The sequence below is a fragment of the Perca fluviatilis genome, chromosome 11, assembly GCF_010015445.1.
Source record: "Perca fluviatilis chromosome 11, GENO_Pfluv_1.0, whole genome shotgun sequence".
Classification (NCBI taxonomy): Eukaryota; Metazoa; Chordata; class Actinopteri; order Perciformes; family Percidae; genus Perca; species Perca fluviatilis.
In genome coordinates this window covers 457,996-478,826 of record NC_053122.1, presented here as the reverse complement: position 1 = coordinate 478,826, position 20,831 = coordinate 457,996, and the positions used below count along the sequence as shown (strand labels likewise).

The 20,831-nt window shown below is 41.0% G+C and overlaps 1 protein-coding gene across 2 annotated transcripts in view; it reads left to right on the top strand.

The window, feature by feature from the left end:
* The window catches only part of LOC120568381 (deleted in malignant brain tumors 1 protein-like), a 54,467-nt gene extending 34,091 nt beyond the window's left edge, over positions 1 to 20,376 (top strand). The window contains exons 1-10 of one of the 2 annotated variants that reach the window (XM_039815876.1): positions 2,639 to 2,947; positions 4,343 to 4,423; positions 7,772 to 8,083; positions 9,374 to 9,561; positions 15,876 to 16,033; positions 16,874 to 16,930; positions 18,042 to 18,281; positions 19,197 to 19,356; positions 20,007 to 20,079; positions 20,159 to 20,376. In XM_039815876.1, coding sequence (XP_039671810.1) covers positions 4,360 to 4,423; positions 7,772 to 8,083; positions 9,374 to 9,561; positions 15,876 to 16,033; positions 16,874 to 16,930; positions 18,042 to 18,281; positions 19,197 to 19,356; positions 20,007 to 20,079; positions 20,159 to 20,166 — 1,260 coding nt within the window. In that variant the 5' untranslated portion in view covers positions 2,639 to 2,947; positions 4,343 to 4,359 and the 3' untranslated portion in view covers positions 20,167 to 20,376. Of the gene's footprint in view, positions 1 to 2,638; positions 2,948 to 4,342; positions 4,424 to 7,771; positions 8,084 to 9,373; positions 9,562 to 15,875; positions 16,034 to 16,873; positions 16,931 to 18,041; positions 18,282 to 19,196; positions 19,357 to 20,006; positions 20,080 to 20,158 lie in introns of those variants that run through there. The other variant, XM_039815875.1, reaches the window with a different exon arrangement.
* Positions 20,377 to 20,831: the final 455 nt, after the last annotated feature.

The following is a 20,831-nucleotide window of genomic DNA, read 5'->3' as shown; positions in this document are numbered from 1 at the left end:
AAACACCAGTAGTGGAAAGTAATGTAGTACTTTTACTCAAGTAATGTACTCAAGTATAATTTTCATGTTTTTGTAGTTTACCTGTTACCTAATGGTCCTTGATACTTTTCCTCCACTACATTTATTTGACAGATAAACATGAAATCAGTTTATAAAACAGAACCTAGGTGACCCGAAATGTAGCCCCCTACCACCTGCAACCAGTGTGTAGCCTAGTAAACCTTACCACGTAAACTTTAGCTACCAATAGTGGACAATTCAAAATGAACTCAGGCTCACTGACTTACATTTTAACAATAAAAAAAAACCGCCAAGTGATAAAAATGAACACAACACAAAACATCTCAAAGAAAACACTGTTGTTTAAATTTAAACAAACGAGCCGGATATTCATCTTTCATGCTTGTCGCCAGGTTGCCTGTTGTGTCTGATAACAAGCAGTAACACTGACAAGATTCTGTGTTGTGTTCAAGTGTACTCAAGAAAAAATCTATTTAATTTAGAAACACTGCAAAATGGATAGACATCTATGGTAAAAGGGGCTACAAACGATTAGCCCAAATAAAGAAAACACTGACTATACTTGTGAAACTGAAAGGGAACTCCTTGTAGCCAGGTGTGCTCCAAAACATCTGGGGCTGCAACCAACGATTAGTTTCTTTATCCATTAATCCATCAAAATGCCACAAATATGTAAAGTAGTGAAGAGTAATTTCCCAGAACAGAAGTTAATGTTTTCAAGTTTAAATGTACGGCAGGGCCGTGTGCAATTAATCAAGTCTTGATCATTATTTTAATTTTGGCAACTAACTGCCTCCAAGCCTGGGTCTTGACCATCAGGATAGATTATTTTCTGAAATATAGTGACTTTATTCTTGTAGGCTAATAGGCTATTATAACTTTATTTTTCACAAAATATCACGACTACTCCAAATCTCAGAGAACACAGATGGGATGAGTTATATTTTGAATGTGCACAAAGTTTTGGACATGAGCAGAAATCTTGCTCAAACATCTGAAATATTACAGTCCAGGGGTTTATTAATAAATTAAATGAATAATGTATCACTGAGGTGAATAACTGTCATATGCACATTTAAGGAGGTTACTTCCCCAACAAAAGATGCAAAAGAGGAAGGAATAAATGATGCCTAAGCTACATGTGTGCTGACTCAGATATAATTAGAAAAGTCGATCTAAAGGAGAATAAATAGATGAAAGCAATACAGAATGCCTGAAAGCCTTACTGCAACATTTTTCCATTATGTTTTTATATTTGGATTGTAATGTTTCCCTTTACATAAAGATATTTCAGGCATATTTATTCAGAAACAGGTAGAAATGGGTGCATAAAAATTCACCAAAATGCAGGAAATGAAGTGTTTAATGCTAAAAACACTTGATTCAACCACACACATAAGTCAGCACACAAATCTGGAAGCAAAACCTTGGCCTTTGGGTTGCCAGACCAGTTATGATTGGACCAAATGTTGGTGCCATCTAACAAACTGGAAGCTAAAATGAACATACACTGGCTATAAACAAGCTGGGCCAATCACTGTTAAAAAGGCTATAATAGTGGTTTCTGATTCTCTTAAATCAACATCATTTTCTTGTTTAAAAAGATGTTTACATATTTGCCAACCAATATTTTCAAACATGTTCGATTTCATACATTTTCTGAGGGTGAAATCCGTTGCCTGCCTGTTAACATTAGCCTATAAAAGGTAAAAAATAATGATAAAGTAAGTGAATTGTAAAGTATTTCTCTTCGTTTAAATAACTAATCAACCCTACCTTACACATTAATACTGGAAAAGAGCCCCATTGGTGTAAAAACACATTAAGTCAGTTTATGGCGCGATTTTGAATAACGACCATTTCCCGTAAATAAGGGCTCCCCCTCCCCACAAAAGCCAATTTAACCACTGAATCTAGTGGAGTAACTAAAGTAACTAGTAACTAAAGCTGTAACAGATTAATCTAGTGGAGTAACTAAAGTAACTAGTAACTAAAGCTGTAACAGATGAATGTAGTGGAGTAACTAAAGTAACTAGTAACTAAAGCTGTAACAGATTAATCTAGTGGAGTAAAAAGTCCAGTATTTCTCTCTGAAATGTAGCAGAGTAGAAGTAGAAAGTGGCATGAAAAGACTCAAGTAAAGTACAAGTACCTCAACATTTGGACTCAAGTACAGTACTGGAGTACATGTACTTAGTTATAACTTAGTAATAATTAAATTGATTTCAATTCAATTTTATTCATAGTACCAAATCATAACAGGAGTTATCTCAGGACACTCTACAGATAGAGAAGTTCTAGACCACACTCTATAATTTCCCAACAATTCCAGTAATTCCCCCAAGAGTAAGCATTTTAGTGCGACAGTGGTGAGACAAACTTCCTTTTAGGCAGAAACCTCAGACAGACCCAGGCTCTTGGTAGGAGGTGTCTGACGGGACAGACCCAGGCTCCTGGTAGGAGGTGTCTGACGGGACAGACCCAGGCTCCTGGTAGGAGGTGTCTGACGGGACAGACCCAGGCTCTTGGTAGGAGGTGTCTGACGGGACAGACCCAGGCTCTTGGTAGGAGGTGTCTGACGGTGCCGGTTGGGGGTGTGATGAACAGTGGCGATAATAGTCACAATTAACAGAATGGAACTATGACTAGAAATAGTAGTTGTAGTAGTTCATGGTGTAGAAGGGCACTGCAGGGCGTTACATTTGATTTGGCATTGTTAGTGTCAGCAATCAGAAGTTCAGAGTATTATTAAACAGAGATTGAAGAAAAGAGGGCAAAAGCAACGGGAGAAGGAGAGGAAAGGACGATAGTTTCACAAAATCCAAAGGAAAGTGGAAGAAATTAAATGTGCAGGAAGGAGAGAAGAGGCAATAATATCAAGACTTAGATTTTGGACACACTGGGTTAAACAGCACACTGTTTAAAGGTAAGCATGACAGCAAGAAGAAACTATAGAGTGTGTTATACTAACTATTAGTGCTGTCAGTTAAACGCATTATTAACGACGTTAATGCAACCAGACTGTAGCTGCCGTTGTCTAAAAAACACAGACTCAGCCTCGCCAGCCTCTTAGTGCATTCAAAGTTATTGTATAATATTTTTTTTTTAGATCAACTTTTTATTGTTTACAGAACAGACAAATACAATTGAACAAGGTATATATATAAATCTTTCGGTTCAGGCACCGTTAAGAGCATTAACATTAGAAAAATTAATGGGACAAAAAGAAATCAAGGGACATTTAGAATACACAAAAATTTGCAATTAATTGCGATTAATTGCAAGTTAACTATAACATTAATGCGATTAATCGCGATTAAATATTTTAATCGTTTGACAGCACTACTATATATATATATATATATATATATATACATATATATATACATATTGTGTGTGTGTGTCTTTGTGTGTCTGTGTGTGTCTGTGTGTGTTTGTGTGTCAGTGAATGCATGGTGTGTCTATGTGTGTCTCTGTGTGTGTGTGTTTGTGTGTGTCGTTCTTCTTTTCCTAAACCCAACCCGCGTTCCTCTTAACAAGAGCTGTGTATGTTTACACTGTGATGTTGCAGACTGCCGTCTGCTGTATACAGCGTAGACATACACGTGGATAGCTTAAAATGCGTACAGATAACACGCCACTTGGCTTTAGGAAAGCGTTGTGTATGTTTATACACTTTCGGGGCAGATGGTAAATCTCTATTTCTACACCACTAACTAGGCTCAAAATATCACCACACTTCCATGGTAGCATAATGAGGGTCCCTACATGTAAACCGAAGCATTGAGAACTTTGTTAGTGTACAGACAGTTTATTACAAAGATAGATTATAAAGACAGCAATCTTTAGCAGCTAATCACCAGTTTGTGCTAGCTTGTTTCTAGCTACATACACATTGGATTAGCATGAAAACATATCTCAGAACGGTCGACACGGTACACATATGTTATTAACCCCCCTATTGTCCTGTAACATTTTGACTTTGTTTTTAGGACGCAAAAATAAATAAAAGTCTTCCTCCACTTTTTTCTCTTCATGCCTGGCCCTAATACTCTTCCGTATGTAATAAATCCTCCTTCATAAAGTCATGATGTTCAGTTTGTGTTGATTCACTTGTCAGATCAATAGTTTGTGCTGCTGTAAAACTTGTTAGCATGTTTTAGCATGTTACAATATGTTAGCATTTGTTAGCATGTCAACATGAGCAGAATATGGGACCTTTAAGTTACTTGATTAGCCGTAATTAATTTCATCTACTATATCTGTAATATTAATCAGTATAATTGACTTGCAATATATTGTTCATTTCTCTCTCCAACAGGTTTTTGATAATTAAAAATGTTCCAAAGGATCATCGGTCTGCTGCTGCTTCTCATGGCTGCTTGTTCAGCTCAGAGCACAGGTGAGTTTACAAGGGAGTCCACAGGTAAGTCCATAGGTGAGTCCACAGGTAAGGCCACTGGAGCAATAACACGGGTTCTACTTCCCCCCCAAAGTTTCCAGTTAGCTAACAGAAATGGACCACTGCTACAGTTGTAGTTAGTTAGCTGCAGTGATGGAAGAAGTATTCAGCTTTATTGCATTAAAAATACTAATACCACAATGTTAAAATACTCTGTTACAAGTTTAAGTCCTGCAGTGAAAATGTTTCTTAAGTTAAAGTGTGTTAGTATAATCAGGAAAATGTAGTTAAAGTATTAAAACATTAAAACATCAGATTTTATAAACTACATGTGTTTTGTGAGCAGAAATCTTAATGTGTAAAGTAACTAGTAACTAAAGCTGTAACAGATGAATGTAGCGGAGTAACTAAAGTAACTAGTAACTAAAGCTGGAACAGATGAATGTAGTGGAGTAACTAAAGTAACTAGTAACTAAAGCTGTAACAGATGAATGTAGCGGAGTAACTAAAGTAACTAGCAACTAAAGCTGTAACATTTGGACTGAAGTACAATACTGCAGTAAGTGTACTTAGTTACATTCCAATACTGGCTATCTGAAATTTTTCTTCATGCTTGCTGCTGGCTGGCTCGCTATATGTCGCCCTCTGCTGTTTGAAAGTCTAGACTCTGAATACAAGACAACCCCACTTTTTTTGACATATTTCCAGGGGAAAAAAACTTCAGATTCGGTCTTATTGGGCCAATATGGTACTTCCGTCTGCCATGTTTCTGCCTAATAAGACGCCAAAAGCCAACCCAATACGGTATATACTGTAGCTGATTATATTGGATAGCTGATGTGAGATTTAGTGCCACAATGTTAGCAAATATTAGTTACATAAGGAGAACCCTGTAAAGTACAAGGAAAGATTCCAGTGAGAAGAGTTTTCTTGATGCATGAAGGTATTTTTATTGCCTATTTTTTTACAATTCTAAGTTGTGCGGGTAAAAGGGATTGGGAAACAAGGCAGTATGGAGTCTGTTGGTGCGCGTTTGCGTTGCATGGCCATGGTTCCTTTATCCTGAGGAACCCCAATGGGCCACGCCCATTTTGCCAGGATAAGTCCATATATGGAAACGTGCATCACACTGTAGAATCAAACCCTTACTGGCAGGGGGGACGTCTCCATTGGTAGAGCTAAATAAGCAACAATGACAATTGTTAGGGACATGCAATACATAGCCACAACAAATGCTATAATGATAGCTAACTGTTTATTGCTTATCGTCAGGGTCTGTAGTCACCAGCTGTGAGGCCTGTCATAGTCTGGCTCGATGCCATGCCTCCCTCCACAACAACAGTGTTGAGACTGTGGGCGTGTCTTGTCGCTGTGAGGAAGGTGTGGTGGGAGATGGCTTCACCTGCTACAACAAACCCACTTGCAACGATGACTGCTGTGGCCAAGGCTTCCGCTGGTCGGCTCTGCAGGGCAGCGTGGACATCGATTAGTGTTCACTGCCCAATCCTTCCTGCGGTCCCGGACAACTCTGCAAAAACACCCGAGGCTCCTTTTCCTGTCTGGTGACGCCTAATCTACAACGTCACACCGACACCACATCCCGCTCAGTGACGTTTGCCTGCAGGGGAGCACAGTGCCCTTTCGGTCAGAGTTGCCTCCAGGTGAACGGCACATCTCAATGCATTGACCCATGTCAGCACTACACTCCATTACAAGACACATGGCGAGCCACAGACTTCAGGGACCCAGAGTCTGTGGCCTGTGACAGCCGTACAGATTGGCAGGGCTGGTACCACCTCTTCATCGGTAACAGCAGTGTTCGGATGCCAGAGAGGTGCATTGAGAGTCACATGTGTGGGACCGATGAACGACTCTGGGCGCAATTGTATAGTCCTTCAACCAATCAGACCAATGATCCAGGTAACGTAGCAGCGACAGCGGCATCAACGGGTTGCTGCACTTCGGTAGCCGCCATGTTGAATGTAAACAAGAAGCTGCTCACCGTTGCTGCGCTATCATCATTGTGTAAAGCCCGCCTCAACAGTTGTGATATGTGTAAATCCCTCCTTAACGGTTGTGATTGGTGTAAAGCCCTCCTCAACGGTTGTGATTGGTGTAAAGCCCGCCTCAACGGTTGTGATTGGTGGAAAGTTGTTATTGGTGCAGTGATTTGGAAAAATTGGAAATGGGCTTGAATGGGCTCTTGGCCAGATGGACTTGCAGAGCAAATCTCAAATTTGCTGGAACTTCGTCAGGGTTTTCCCAGGCTAGGGCATTACATAAGTCCCTAAAGAAATTCTAGGGGTCCTTCCCTATAAAGAAATACTTTATTGAATGAAAAGTGATGAAAATGGTATCTGTAATACAATTCAATTTCATTTAGCCTATAAAGCCAATTCATAACAGAAATTGTCGCAGGACACTTTACAGATAGAGTAGGTCTAGATCACACTTCTAATTTGAAGAGATGCAACAATTTCCCCCTAACAGCAATTGCATTTAGTTGCCAGTGGCGAGGAAAACTTTAATGGACATTTGTATCACAGATTCATTATCCAATTCAAAATAACTTCTGATTTAAAATAACATAAGTAATGTATGAAATGTTGTTTTTGTCTTGTTAAAGGGGCACTATGTAGTTTTGACCATTTCTTCGCTGTTTTCTTGCTTTTTGCTGGCAGGTTTCTCCATAGAGCCCCCTACAGGTTTCTTTATAGAGCCCCCCCCTACAGGTTTCTCTATAGAGCCCCCCTACAGGTTTCTCTATAGAGCTCCTCCTACAGGTTTCTCTATAGAGCCCCCCCCTACAGGTTTCTCAATAGAGCCCCCCTACAGGTTTCTCTATAGAGCTCCTCCTACAGCTTCGGAATAGATATTTGGCAGCTCCTACGTTTACTCGTGTCAGTCAGTCTGCCGTTTCCTCTATCTCTATTCCTCTGACAATGCTTTCCTAGCTTTCTGCTTCTTTTTTGCCGGCTCAGTCATGAGTGATAGTGTGAAAAACTCCAACGCTACCTTGGTCTTATAGCTAGCTGGTTCCTGAATGTGTGCAGTGCCGTGAAGCATTTAATTACATGGTGAGACCTGATATCATGCCATACTTCCTGACGCTGAGGCCGACGGCTTGCCAGCTGAAAGTTGCAAGGGTGGTTTTTCCGCTCACAGGCACCAGGTGGGAGCGAGACGACCACCATTCACCTTGAAAAAAGTCATATAACCATTCCAATGACTCCGAAGCTGTTCAGTTAAGGTCAATTAAGCTAAAGAGACTGCATAGTTCCCCTTTAACTGTATCTGTGGGGACAATATGTTCACTGTCACTCTGTTTTTCACTGTTTTAATGTGTAGCTCCTTGGCTGAGGTTGGTAAATGGTAACACATCATGCAACGGTAGAGTGGAGATCCTCCATAACAACCAGTGGGGAACAGTGTGTGATGATGGTTGGGATATAAACGACGCCAAGGTGGTCTGCCGACAGCTGAGATGTGGCCCCGTCCAGTCTGCAACTAGTTCTGCCTCCTTTGGACAAGGCACCGGACAGATCTGGATGGATGATGTTACCTGTAAAGGCAACGAGTCTTTGTTATCAGAATGTGGACATCGAAGGTTTGGCACTCATAACTGCGGCCATGGTGAAGATGCTGGAGTCATCTGTTCTGGTTAGTGACATTTAGTTCATGTCAAATCAGAGTCAGAATCAACTTTATTGGCCAGGTTTACGTAAACGAACAAGGAATTTGACTCTCAAAGTACACCACTCACTTAACATATAAAAAACAGAAAGGACAGTAAGAAATATTAAAACAAAATACTTTTAAAGTGATGGTTCGGAATAATTTCACCCTAGGGTCCTTTGCACCATGACCGGGCAGTAAGAGTGCTTAGGGCCGTCTACAAATTACAACACTGAAAAGAGATGCAACAAAAATATTTATTAATTTAATGATTAAATAAGGTAATGTCTCCAAACTTACCTCAATTATAACTTGTCTCCTGCTAGTTATTCTACAGCACTTACTTTAAAAAATAAGTTAAATTAATAAATATTTTTGTTGCATCTCTTTTCGGTGTTGTAATTTGTAGCAACAACAACAGCAGAGAGCAGAAGCCAGCAGGCAAGTGTTATTTACATAAACTTCTGGTGTACTTACAAACTTTCCAATCCATCGTTTTATGAGAGCATAACCTATTTGTACTACTGTAGACATTTGGTATAATTTCGGGCATTATTAATGGGGTAATGTTAAGAGACACTTCGGATCCATTAGCCCCTGCACTAAGCTATTCAGCTGATAACGCTAACTCGTCCAATGTTAGACCCAGGTGAAAAAAGCTTCTGGGGGGGTGTTTGGCTCGAGGTCATGGTGCAAAGGACCCTAGGGTGAAATTACTCCGAACCATCACTTTAAGTATACAGTATAATAATACAGTAGAATTTACAAATTTTCAAGAAATATACAATAACAATTTGAGGAGAAGGAAGGAATAGTGCAATATCAGTATAGTCAGATTTAAGATTTAAATCGCATCGCAGAAGAATTACCGTATAGTCAGGAGAAGCTCGCAGACAATTGGGGGGACGTGGAGGCATCATACAGTCAAGGGAGAAGCCCATAGAGTCCATGAAAGCATTGGAACAAAATATTTCAGCAACGTTTTGCTCCTGCTCCTACGCTCATGGACAGCTCCTACTCACGCTCTCCATCTTTGTAAGATTGGGAATGATTGAGATTTCTCTTGGCACAGCTACCAGAAGACTTACAACTTTCAGACAGGTTGCTCAAGTCACATCTACATGTTCAAACTCAGTTGGAGGCTGCTCAGTAACGCTCAGCCAGCACCGGAAAAATGACTTCACTGGTCTCCGTCAAAGTCTGCGGCGTCGCCGTGTCCATTTATTTCACTGTCTATGCTTGTGCCTAATGTGTTTCATCTTGTTGGTTTTCCAGAGCCGGAGTTGGTGTGTGGACAGGATTACCTGCGTCTGACAGTCCAGAAGAGGCAGTTGGAGGAACGAGGGCTGAACGCATCCTCCGCTCACCTGATCGACCCGCGCTGCCAGCAGCAGGTCGACCAGCAGGAGGCGATGTGGTACCTGGTGCAGCGAAGGCAGGGTATCTGTGGAAATGTGGTAGAGGTGAGTTTGGTTAAGACTATCTATAAAGATATATTATCTTCTTATAACTTGTGGCTAATGTTAGCAAGCAAATGCTTCCACATTCAGCAGACACAGAGAAACATGATCATCCCATTGATGATAATAGTCAATAATTACTCATGAGGTTCCTCAGGGTTCAATTGTAGGTCCTCTATATTTTATGTTTGGTTCAAGCTGCATTATTATTTTATTTCTTTGTCCACTTATGGGCAACGCAACAAGCTTTTCAAACAACATCTGACACGTTGTCAGCTTATAAATATATGTATATGTATGGCTAACAAGCTTGTCAATCTGTTTCATGTCTTTGTACGCCACTGGAATCCTTCCTTGGTGCGCTTATAAATCACTGGACTATACATTTTTTGTAGACATAGTAGGCTACTGTCATTTTTGAACATTTTTCTGCGTGAGCGGGGCCTACCAATAGCTTAAGCCTGTCCTAAAGTGACTGTAGCTAAAGCTAATTAGCAGCAAGATGCCACCCTTCTCCATAGAGGACTACTACAAACTCCTTCAGAAGATTGCAGTTCTGGAAACCAAAATTTACCGGTTAGAAGTAAACGTGGAAGTGAACAGATCATGTGGAAATGACACCACTTTACCAGTGACCCAAAACAATGGACAAAAGCATGCTAACACACGGCTAACTAGCACCAGCAAGACCACAAAGAAACAAGAGGGCTGTGGAACGGATAATAAATCAACAAGTGGCAGTCCTCCCTGGAACTCTTTTGGTGCAAAGCCTAAGAGTAAATCATTTTCCTGGGAAATGGGAGGACGACTAACGGGCAGAGCACCCGCCCTGAGATTTGTGATATGACCGGCTGGCCTGCATTACCACCCAGGCAGAGCGCCTCTTCAACCCCTGTACTTAGCAGGACACAGTCGTGGACAGCTGCAAAAGGGAAAATCAGCAACAAAATGCCTCCCCAACAACTGAGTGTGCAGGTGAAGAACAGATTTGCTCCTCTGCTGCAGGACCCTGGACATGACCTGGATTACGTCTCATCGTTCACAGCGAGGAGTGGGAATTGAGCAGCAATTCCAAAAAGTAAAAGCACAGGGAAAGCTAACAACTGGGCCCCAAACTCTGATTGTGGGTGACTCTGCTGTGAAAGAAAATAAAAGCAGTAAAAACACCAAAATACTCTGTCTTCCCAAAGACATGGTGTCTGACATGGACCAAAGAATCCAGGATATCATAGCAGCACACCCAACTGTGAAGAACATTATACTGCATATAGGGTCAAATGATGTTGTAAAGCAAGAGTCTGAAGTGCTGAATCGTGACTTTATGAATCTGCTGAACGTAGTCAGCTCCCTAAATGCAATGTTTTCGTGACCCATACCGCCCCAGTCAGAGGAGGAGCTGAGAGAGTCGGCAGACTGTTGGCACTGAACAGATGGCTTTCAACTGCATGTACCAACAACCATTCTCTGCAGTTCATTGACAATTTTAACATTTTCTGCAGACATCTTTTTAAAGCAGATGGACTATTCCTTAACAAGTCAGGAGTAAAGCTGTTCACCTCTAGCCTACTTTACTTTCTGCGCCACACATCTGCTCCCTTGGCCAAGGACACGAGACAAGATGAACCAAAACAAGAGGAAGACACAACAAAGTGCGGCAGTGAGCCACCACAGCCCCCACCTGAGCAAAGATTTAACCATGGGAGACCAAAGAGCGGAGATGAGAAATCTCAACACCCCTTCTCACCCGTCCAACACTCCTCAAACCCCTTGGACAACCACGACAGCTTTGAGGACCTCTTTAAGGATACGTCGCTCTCCCCTCTTTCCCCCATCCCCATGTTGGAGTTCACTGACCAGATGAAGCAGCTGGTGAATGCTGGAACCAAGTATGCCCCCCTTCCTTCTCCCATCGTAAAACGCCAGGCACCTCTGCCCCCTCAAGGACGGCAGCTAACTCCTTCTCCCCAAACTGATAAGGATGCTTGTGTGCAAAATGCAGCAAGCGTTAACTGATATGGGCCGGGTCCAGGCTGCATGCCTAGTAGCACTCATGACTCTTTCCAAGACAAGCCTGGGGCCCGTGCTATAGGGTTCTTCCACAATTTATGTTGTGATAGGTAATAGAAAAGAATGGCGAATAAGCACGTAACTGCAAACTTTGCAAATTTAACATCCATTCCTCGTCAGCCACAGTCTGTCCCAAAAGAAAAACGCACTAACACTAGCCCTACTAAACGCTTTAGGTCTTTGGCGGGTAAATCATTTTTAATCAATGATTTTATTATCAAGCACAATCTTGATTTTATGTTTTTAACTGAAACCTGGTTGGACCATAATAGCAGTGCTGCTGTTCTCATTGAGTCAGCCCCCAACTTTAGTTTTATGAGTGAGAATAGAGTGAATAAGAAAGGAGGTGGAGTTCGCCATTTTGTTTAATGACTCATTTCAATGTACGCAATTATCTTACGGAAATTTTGCTTCTTTTGAATATGTGGCTCTTCAGCTAAGATCCTCCCCTCAAGCTCTACTTCTAAATATCTACAGGCCACCTAAATACTGTGCATCCTTCTTTGACGACTTTACTGAACTGCTGTCTATAATTTGTATTAACTTTGACCGTGTAATTATTGCTGGTGATTTTAACATTCATGTTGACAACCCCCAGGACAGAGGGACCAAAGAACTGTGTTGTGTTTTTGAGAGCTATGGACTGACTCAGCATGTGACACAGCCCACGCACAATAAGGGGCACACTCTGGACTTGATTATCACAAAGGGTCTGAACATTCCCAAGGTTGTGGTGACTGATGTTGCCTCTCCGATTCATTCCTGTGTTTTCTTTAACGGCACTATCTCTGTGCCAAAAAGTGTTCAAACAAAGTTAATCAGAAAACGGTATATCACTGAAAACACCAGTGAAAAATTCATTCAGCTTTTCTCCTCTACACCCACCCTTACTCGGGCCTCAGTCACTGAGCTTGTAGATAATTTCAACTGTAAAATTACGAATGTTATTGATGCTATTGCTCCCACTAAGATCAAAGCTGTCTCTGGTAAGAAAAGATCTCCATGGAGAAATTTTATAGTTGTGAGAACAGAAAAAAGAGAGTGTCGAAAAGCTGAACGCAGTTGGCGAAAATCTGATCTCCAGGTCCATTATAACACTTATAAAGAGAGACTTCGCATTTATAATCTGGAACTAAGAAAGCAGGCGGTCCTTCTTCTCTGACATTATTGCCAGAAACAATAATAATTCACGTGCTTTGTTTGCTACTGTTGATAGATTAACTAACCCTCCAGTACCAGTAGCATCGGAACTGTTGTCTACCAAGGCTTGCAATGACTTTGCCTCCTTCTTCACAGACAAAATTCAGAAAATTAGACAAACAGTAAGTGCTTCCATATCAAGTACAGGATATGTGTTGTCACAGTGTGCATGCAAAACAAATTCCAACATGACACAATTTCATACAATCAACCTTAAAACCTGGAGGACATTATACAACATCTGAAAACCTCCTCCTGTTGCCTTGATATTCTACCAACGGGTTGTTTTCAAAAATGTTTTGAATTGTTTGGCTTCAGATCTTCTACAGATTGTAAACACATCTCTGCTCTCAGGTATCTTCCCACAGGCCCTGAAAACTGCAGTCATCAAGCCACTCCTAAAAAGAACAATCTAGACACGACACTAATGAGCAACTATAGGCCAATATCAAACCTTCCATTTTTAAAAGTAAAATCATAGAAAAAGTGGTTTGTCAACAACTCAACCTTTTCTTATCGTTAAACAACAGTTTTGATGCCTTCCAGTCAGGTTTTCGACCACACCACAGCACTGAGACGGCTCTTGTTAAAGTCTTTAATGACATCCACTTAAACACAGATAGTGGCAAAATTTCAGTCTTAGTATTACTTGATCTCAGTGCTGCATTTGATACAGTAGACCATGACATATTGCTTGACCGATTGGAAAACTGGGTTGGTCTTTCTGGCTCAGTACTAAAGTGGTTTGAATCCTATTTAAAGAATAGGGACTACTTTGTGTCTGTAGGTAATTATACATCTGAGCATACAAATATGACGTGCAGAGTTCCCCAAGGCTCAGTTCTGGGGCCTCTTCTGTTCAACATCTACATGCTTCCACTGGCTCAGATTATGGAAAACAACAAAATAAGTTACCATAGTTATGCGGATGACACCCAAATTTACATAACCTTATCACCAGGGAACTATAGCCCAATACAACAATTAAATATGTGCATTGAACAGATTAATGACTGGATGTGCCAGAACTTTCTTAAATTAAATGAAGAAAAAACGGAGGTGGTTGTTTTTGGAGCAAAAGAGGAACGATTGAAAGTCAGCGCTCAGCTTCAAACGACAATGTTAAAAACAACAGACAAAGCCAGAAATCTTGGTGTAGTCATGGACTCAGACCTGAATTTTAAAAGCCACATTAACATAATTAAAAAATCAGCCTATTATCACCTTAAAAATATATCAAGGGTTAAAGGACTTATGTCTCAGCAGGATCTGGAAAAACTTGTCCATGCTTTTATCTTCAGTAGACTTGACTACTGTAACGGAGTCTTTACAGGTCTTCCCAAAAACTCAATCAGACAGCTGCAGCTGATTCAGAACGCTGCTGCTCGAGTCCTCACTAAGACCAAGAAAGTGGATCACATCACTCCAGTACTGAAGTCTCTACACTGGCTTCCAGTGCCTCAAAGAATTGATTTCAAAATACTTTTACTGGTTTATAAATCACTAAACGGTTTAGGGCCAAAATACATTTCTGATCTGCTACTACATTGTACGCACCCAGACCTCTCAGTCGTCTGGGACAGGTCTACTTGTTGTACCCAGAGTCAGAACTAAACAGGGGAAGCAGCGTTCAGTTTTTATGCTCCACATATCTGGAACAAACTCCCAGAAACCTGCAGGTCCGCTGCAACTCTCAGTTCTTTTAAATCTAAGCTAAAGACCTATCTTTTTGATGTTGCTTTTCTTTAAATAATCTATTAACTTTAATTTCTTATACTGCACTGTAACTTTTATTCTTATACTGCACTATCAATTTTATTCTTGTCTTTTAATGTTTTTAATTTGTTTATTAATGTTTTTAAATTGTTTTCAATTGTTTTTAACTGCTCTTTAATGTTTTATGTAAAGCACTTTGAATTACCCTGTTGCTGAAATGTGCTATACAAATAAAGCTGCCTTGCCTTGCCTTGCCTAACTTGTAAGCAAACAACTGCCTACTTCCACATCCAGCAGTTACAGATCAACAATATGTTTCTTTATGCTATTCTCTCTGTTTCAGCTGTTTCTGATCTAAGATGGTGATAAACACTACAGCTGCTAAACATCCGCATGATAGCATCTGTTGTTAGCGTTTAGCTGTTTTCAGACATTTTGGGTCCTATCTTGCGCTTGGCGCAGTGCAAAGCCCGACGCAAGTGTCTTTGCTAGTTTAAGACCGAAGCAGTTGTCAATTTCCCGTGCAGCGCCCATGTTGTTTAAATATCAAATGCACCTGCGCCCATCGGTGGCCCATGGGTGTGCTGGTCTTACAGGGAGGTGTGTTCAGGGGCATTCTGGGCGTGCTGGTCTTACAGGGAGGTGTGTTCAGCTGCATTCTGGGCGTATTGCTATCGTGAGGCAGCGGGAAGTGATGGCACCATTGACCAACATAAACCTGGTCTAAAGTCAATAACGCAGCATTTCATTGTTATTTTAACAGAGCATTAGTAAAATGCTCCAAGGCTCGTGCACAACGCGCGCACACTATGCTTGTTACACACACACACAAACACATACACACACACATACACACACACACACACACACACACACACACACACACACACACACACACACACAGAAGAATACAAATATAAATATTACGGTGCAAATCCTCCATCATAACAGCAATGCTCCAAGGTCCAAACGCGCCTGGCTTTTAAAGGGAATGGGAGATGATCTCTGATTGGTTGATGAATGGGAGATGATCTCTGATTGGTTGATGAATGGGAGATGATCTCTGATTGGTTGATTGCATGTTACGCCCAAAACACACCTCTGATTAATGAAGACACTAAGTCCAACCCTTTTGAACCATGCACACGGACCCTTTTTTCCGCCATCAAACTAGTAAAAGTGGATTCGTACACGCCCTAAACACACCAGCGCCAGGCGCTTCACGCGTGCATCGTTTTAATAGGGCCCTTTATCTTGTTGTCAGAACAAATCAGATTAAGTAGTTTTTCACTGATTTCATCATGTTGACTTTAATCTGTTTTTATTTGTTGCAGACAAATGGCTCCCACATTACGTACTCCAACATTTTGTTTGTGTACCCGTCTGATTGGTCCAACGACTCGCTCTCCATCCCGATGAGCTTCCCGTTCTCCTGCGTCTTCCCGCTCAATGACATCACCAGCCTCGGAGCCGCCATTCGATACCAGCTGCCGTGAGTCATATCGTCAATTAGAACTTTTGTTTTTCTCCTTAAAAAGCTTTGAAACTGCAGATAATACTTTAAAATGTCTTCATACGCGAATCCATTAAATCGTAACTCTCCCCAAAATGCAAACTAGGGTGTTTTTTGTGAATGTACTCGATGTCAAGCTTTTGTTATAAAGCAATAGGCATAGTTTGGCCCGTTCACAGTTTATAAAATAGACCCTATTAGGGTTTTGGGACTATGCCTTTTGAATAGCAGCTTGGAGGCGTACGAATACTGCGGTAGCATCACAATCACTATTTTTAAAACATGAGAAGGACTCACACAACCATGAGGCTTTTTCAAGTATCCACCAGGAGCGCTCTACACATGAACTCAGCATTGAGAACATTGTTTGTGTTCACAGAGTTTACTAAAAATAAATGTTTTAAGAACTCACTTTATGGGTTGTTGTTTACACTTGCCACCATCTTGTCAGTCAAAAAGAGTCAATCTCTGAATGTGAATGAATGGACTCCATAGGTAGACATGTCATTATTATATGAGGCTCATTTTTCAACTAAAAGGTCAATATTGTTTTTCACTAACAAAAAAACAACAAATTATTTGTGCATTTATATGGAACTAAGCTTTAGGAGCTTTCCATCTTAACTCTCCTCTCTGTTACGTTGCATCTTAACTCTCCTCTCTGTTACGGTCCATCTTAACTCTCTTCTCTGTTACGGTCCATCTTTACTCTCCTCTCTGTTACGTTGCATCTTAACTCTCCTCTCTGTTACGTTTCATCTTAACTCTCCTCTCTGTTACGGTCCATCTTAACTCTCCTCTCTGTTACGTTGCATTCAGAGATCGACTCTTTTTGACTGGCAAGATGGACCGCAAGCCTAAACAACAACTGCTACAGTGAGTTGTTAAAACCTTTATCTTTAGTAAACCATGAACACAAACAATGTTCTCAATGCTGGGTTCATGTGTAGAGCCCCTGGTGATACTTGGAGCAAAGTCTCATGTTGTGTCGAACCTTCTTAGTGTTAAAAATAGTGATTTTGATGCTATCAGAGTAGTTCCCCTAGCACTCCCATTCAAAAGGCCATTTGACCCACAAACAACCATACGGTCAATCTTAAAAGTAGGGTTGGGTATCGTTTGGGTTTCTTCCGATACCTGTGCTAAAACGATACTTTTAAAATGGTGCTGGTGCCTGAACCGATACTTTTTAAGGAAGTTAAAAAAATAAAGGTACTAAACAACAGTCTGTGACATTGAAGAATGGCTTGTTTATTGCTAAGGCCATATGGTCAAAAATGTAATGATTTAATAATAATGTAATAACTACAACTTATAACAATAACTTTTTTCATCAGTGAATTGCTGTTGAACAACAAAAACAAGCACCAGATGGGAAAAGGGTATTTACAACAACTTTGAATGCACCACGACTCCACTTGTTTCAAGTGAACGCACCGTCTGTGTTGTTGTTCCCACGATGGCAGCTACAGACTGTTAGGTCCCGGTGTTGGAATCCTCTACAGTGAAATACAGTTACACTTTACACTGTTTAACTGTCAGCATTTTTTAATGTGTTTAATCCAGCTGCTAGCTAACGGTAGGCTAACCTTACCTCCTTTGAGTGTAGTGTAAAGTCAGACACAAAAATATTATTATTATTATTCGGTCTCGCCACTATCGTTTACGTCGGCACCGGTGCCCTATTGGCACCGAGTTTTGGTACCCAAGTAGTGTTTCCATCCTAAATATGCTTTTAAACGAAAGTTTTGACTCAGGTATATTCACCATATTCAGGTTGCATTTTGGCGAGAGTTACACTTTATGGAAACCCTTAAAATCCAATTAGAATACCTTAATTTTATCATTATCACTGGGTAAAGTATTGGTAATTTAAGATGATATGAAGGGATTCAGTTTCATAGTCTATGTTGTGAGAGTCGAGTGTTGTTACTTCAGTTCACCTGTGTGTCTTCTCTTAACTTGTCTCGTCTTTCTGCGGTCGTAGAGTCGGCTTGGTGGGTTCAGGTGACCCCACCAGGGCGCAGATGACTCTGTACAAGAGACCGGACTACAGCGAGCCGTTCCCCGCTGGCCCGGTCAGCCTGCCACTGGGCGCCGCCCTGCACGTCGGCGTCTCCGTGGAAAACTACGACAACAACCACTACGTGCTCCTTCTGGAGCACTGCTACGTCACAAACTCGTCCAGCGCCGATGATCCTGCCATATACGACCTGATCCAGAACAGGTGACCAGATTCATCACAACTCAGCTCACTCTGACTTTAATATTTAGGGACCTTTAACAGAGTAGCAACAACTTGTTGATTAATGACTCATCGATTCTTCGATCAACAGAAAAGGAATTTAGATTATTGAGAGCGTGCTTACAGCCTAGTGTTCCCACAGCCCTATGGTCCCACCTATGGGCTGTGGGAACATAGGGCTGTGGGAACATAGGGTTGTGGGAACATAGGGTTGTGGGAACATAGGGCTGTGGGAACATAGGGCTGTGGGAACATAGGGCTGTGGGAACATAGGGTTGTGGGAACATAGGGTTGTGGGAACATAGGGCTGTGGGAACATAGAGCTGTGGGAACATAGGGCTGTGGGAACATAGGGCTGTGGGAACATAGGGTTGTGGGAACATAGGGTTGTGGGAACATAGGGCTGTGGGCAGGCTTCAAAATTAATATTTTTGTCTACCAGCCAAATGGCTAATGAATGTTCAAATATTACCAGCCATTCAATAGATTACCATTGGGTTTTTTGGCTGGTGAGTGAAGCAAATCTACCAGCCACTTGCATATTTCACCAGCATTTGGCTGGTAAACGGTGCTAATTTAGAACCCTGGCTGTGGGACCATAGGGTTGTGGGAACATAGGGTTGTGGGAACATAGGGTTGTGGGAACATAGGGTTGTGGGAACATAGGGCTGTGGGACCATAGGGTTGTGGGAACATAGGGCTGTGGGAACATAGGGTTGTGGGAACATAGGGCTGTGGGAACATAGGGTTGTGGGAACATAGGGTTGTGGGAACATAGGGCTGTGGGAACATAAATATAGATCAGAATGATGCTGGAACAAACAAACTCTTAGACTATTTGTTATTGCACACATGTGAGCAGAACATGAGCTACTTTGTGATTGGCTCTCCCACCAGGTGTCCAGTTGACCGTCGCCAGGTGAAGGTGGCGGAAAGCGGTGTGTCGCAGCGAGCTCGCTTCTCGGCGCTGCTCTTCCTCTACCACGAGACGTATAAGGACGTTTATCTGCACTGCCGGATCAGCCTGTGTGACCGGGACAGCGCCCCCTGCAGCCCTGTGAGTGCTCAACACACCTGCCCTGAAGAAGGCCTACACACACACACACACACACACACACACACACACACACACACACACACACACATACACACACACACACACACACACACACAGACACACACACATACACAGACAGACACGCACACACGCACACACACACACACACACACACACATACACACACACACACACACACACACACACACACACACACACACACACACACACACATACACACGCAAAACTCAAGTTATCAACGTTTTGGTCGACTTTTTCAACACTTTTTCTTTTTCTTCACAATGTTTTTGTCACTTTTTTTAACATTTGTTGACCCTTTTCTGAGCCTTCTGAGGTTTTTGTGTTTTTTTCCCCCAAATGTTTAAAGCTTTTTTTTTATTATATTTGACACTTTTTTCGAAATTTTTAAAGCTTTTTTCAAAGTTCTTTTATCAATAGTTTTTTCTTCAAATGCTATAAAATTAACTAAAACACCCAAATTCAATGAAAGTAGTAAACTGATTATGTATTTAACTTATTTAACTTACGTTTTTGTCGCTTTTTGTGGTGTTTAAGTCATCTTGTGTCTCTATTTCTTGTTTTTCTGTGTATTTTTGTGTATTAATAAAGTTTTGATTTATTCCCTTTAGAACTGTTCCAGGCGACGCGCTCGGTCCGCCACAGCAGCCAATCAGCTTCCAGTCACTGTTGGACCAATCAGATGTGAGTATTTCCTTTAATCTCAGTTTAGTGTTCCAGTCACACGTCACCCATCATGTTCTGATCTGAGTTTCCTGTTCAGGGTCATAACAAGAGTGCTGAGGCTGCAGAGGAATCAACTTCCTGTTGCTGAGGCAGAGAATCTTTATTACTTCACTTTATTACACAACAGTTTGGGTATTTTCTAAAACAGCTTTTTTAATTGTCACATTGTCAGAATGACAAATTAACAAGAAAATTAAACTGAACATCTGACTTTGTTTTTGTGATGAAAATAAAAATAAAAGATGATGAACCTTTTGTTTGATGTTTTATATTCTTTATTTAATGTTTTTTGATCCAAACATTTTGCTGATTAATGAGACGATGACATATTAAATATGACATCATGCTTTCATAAGTATGATGTCATATTAAAAAAACATAACTGGTAGTTTATCAGAATCTGACACTCTAAAACCGATTTGATCAAAAATAAATTACAACATTAACACATTACGGCACAAATCTTTATTTAAAGTTTAATTTATTAACCCTGATGTATGGAAGCTCATGAAGTGTAACGTTTTCTATTTTTAAATACATTTTATATACTGATCAATAAAGTTTACAGTTTTTTTACGATCGCTATGACACTTTTTTCAATACTTTTAACAACTTTCCTAAACTCTTAACACAGTTAGCACAACATCCGTCTGTGTAGGCTATACAATTAACACATTTCTTGTTGCTTTGACACAAAATGCATACAGTTA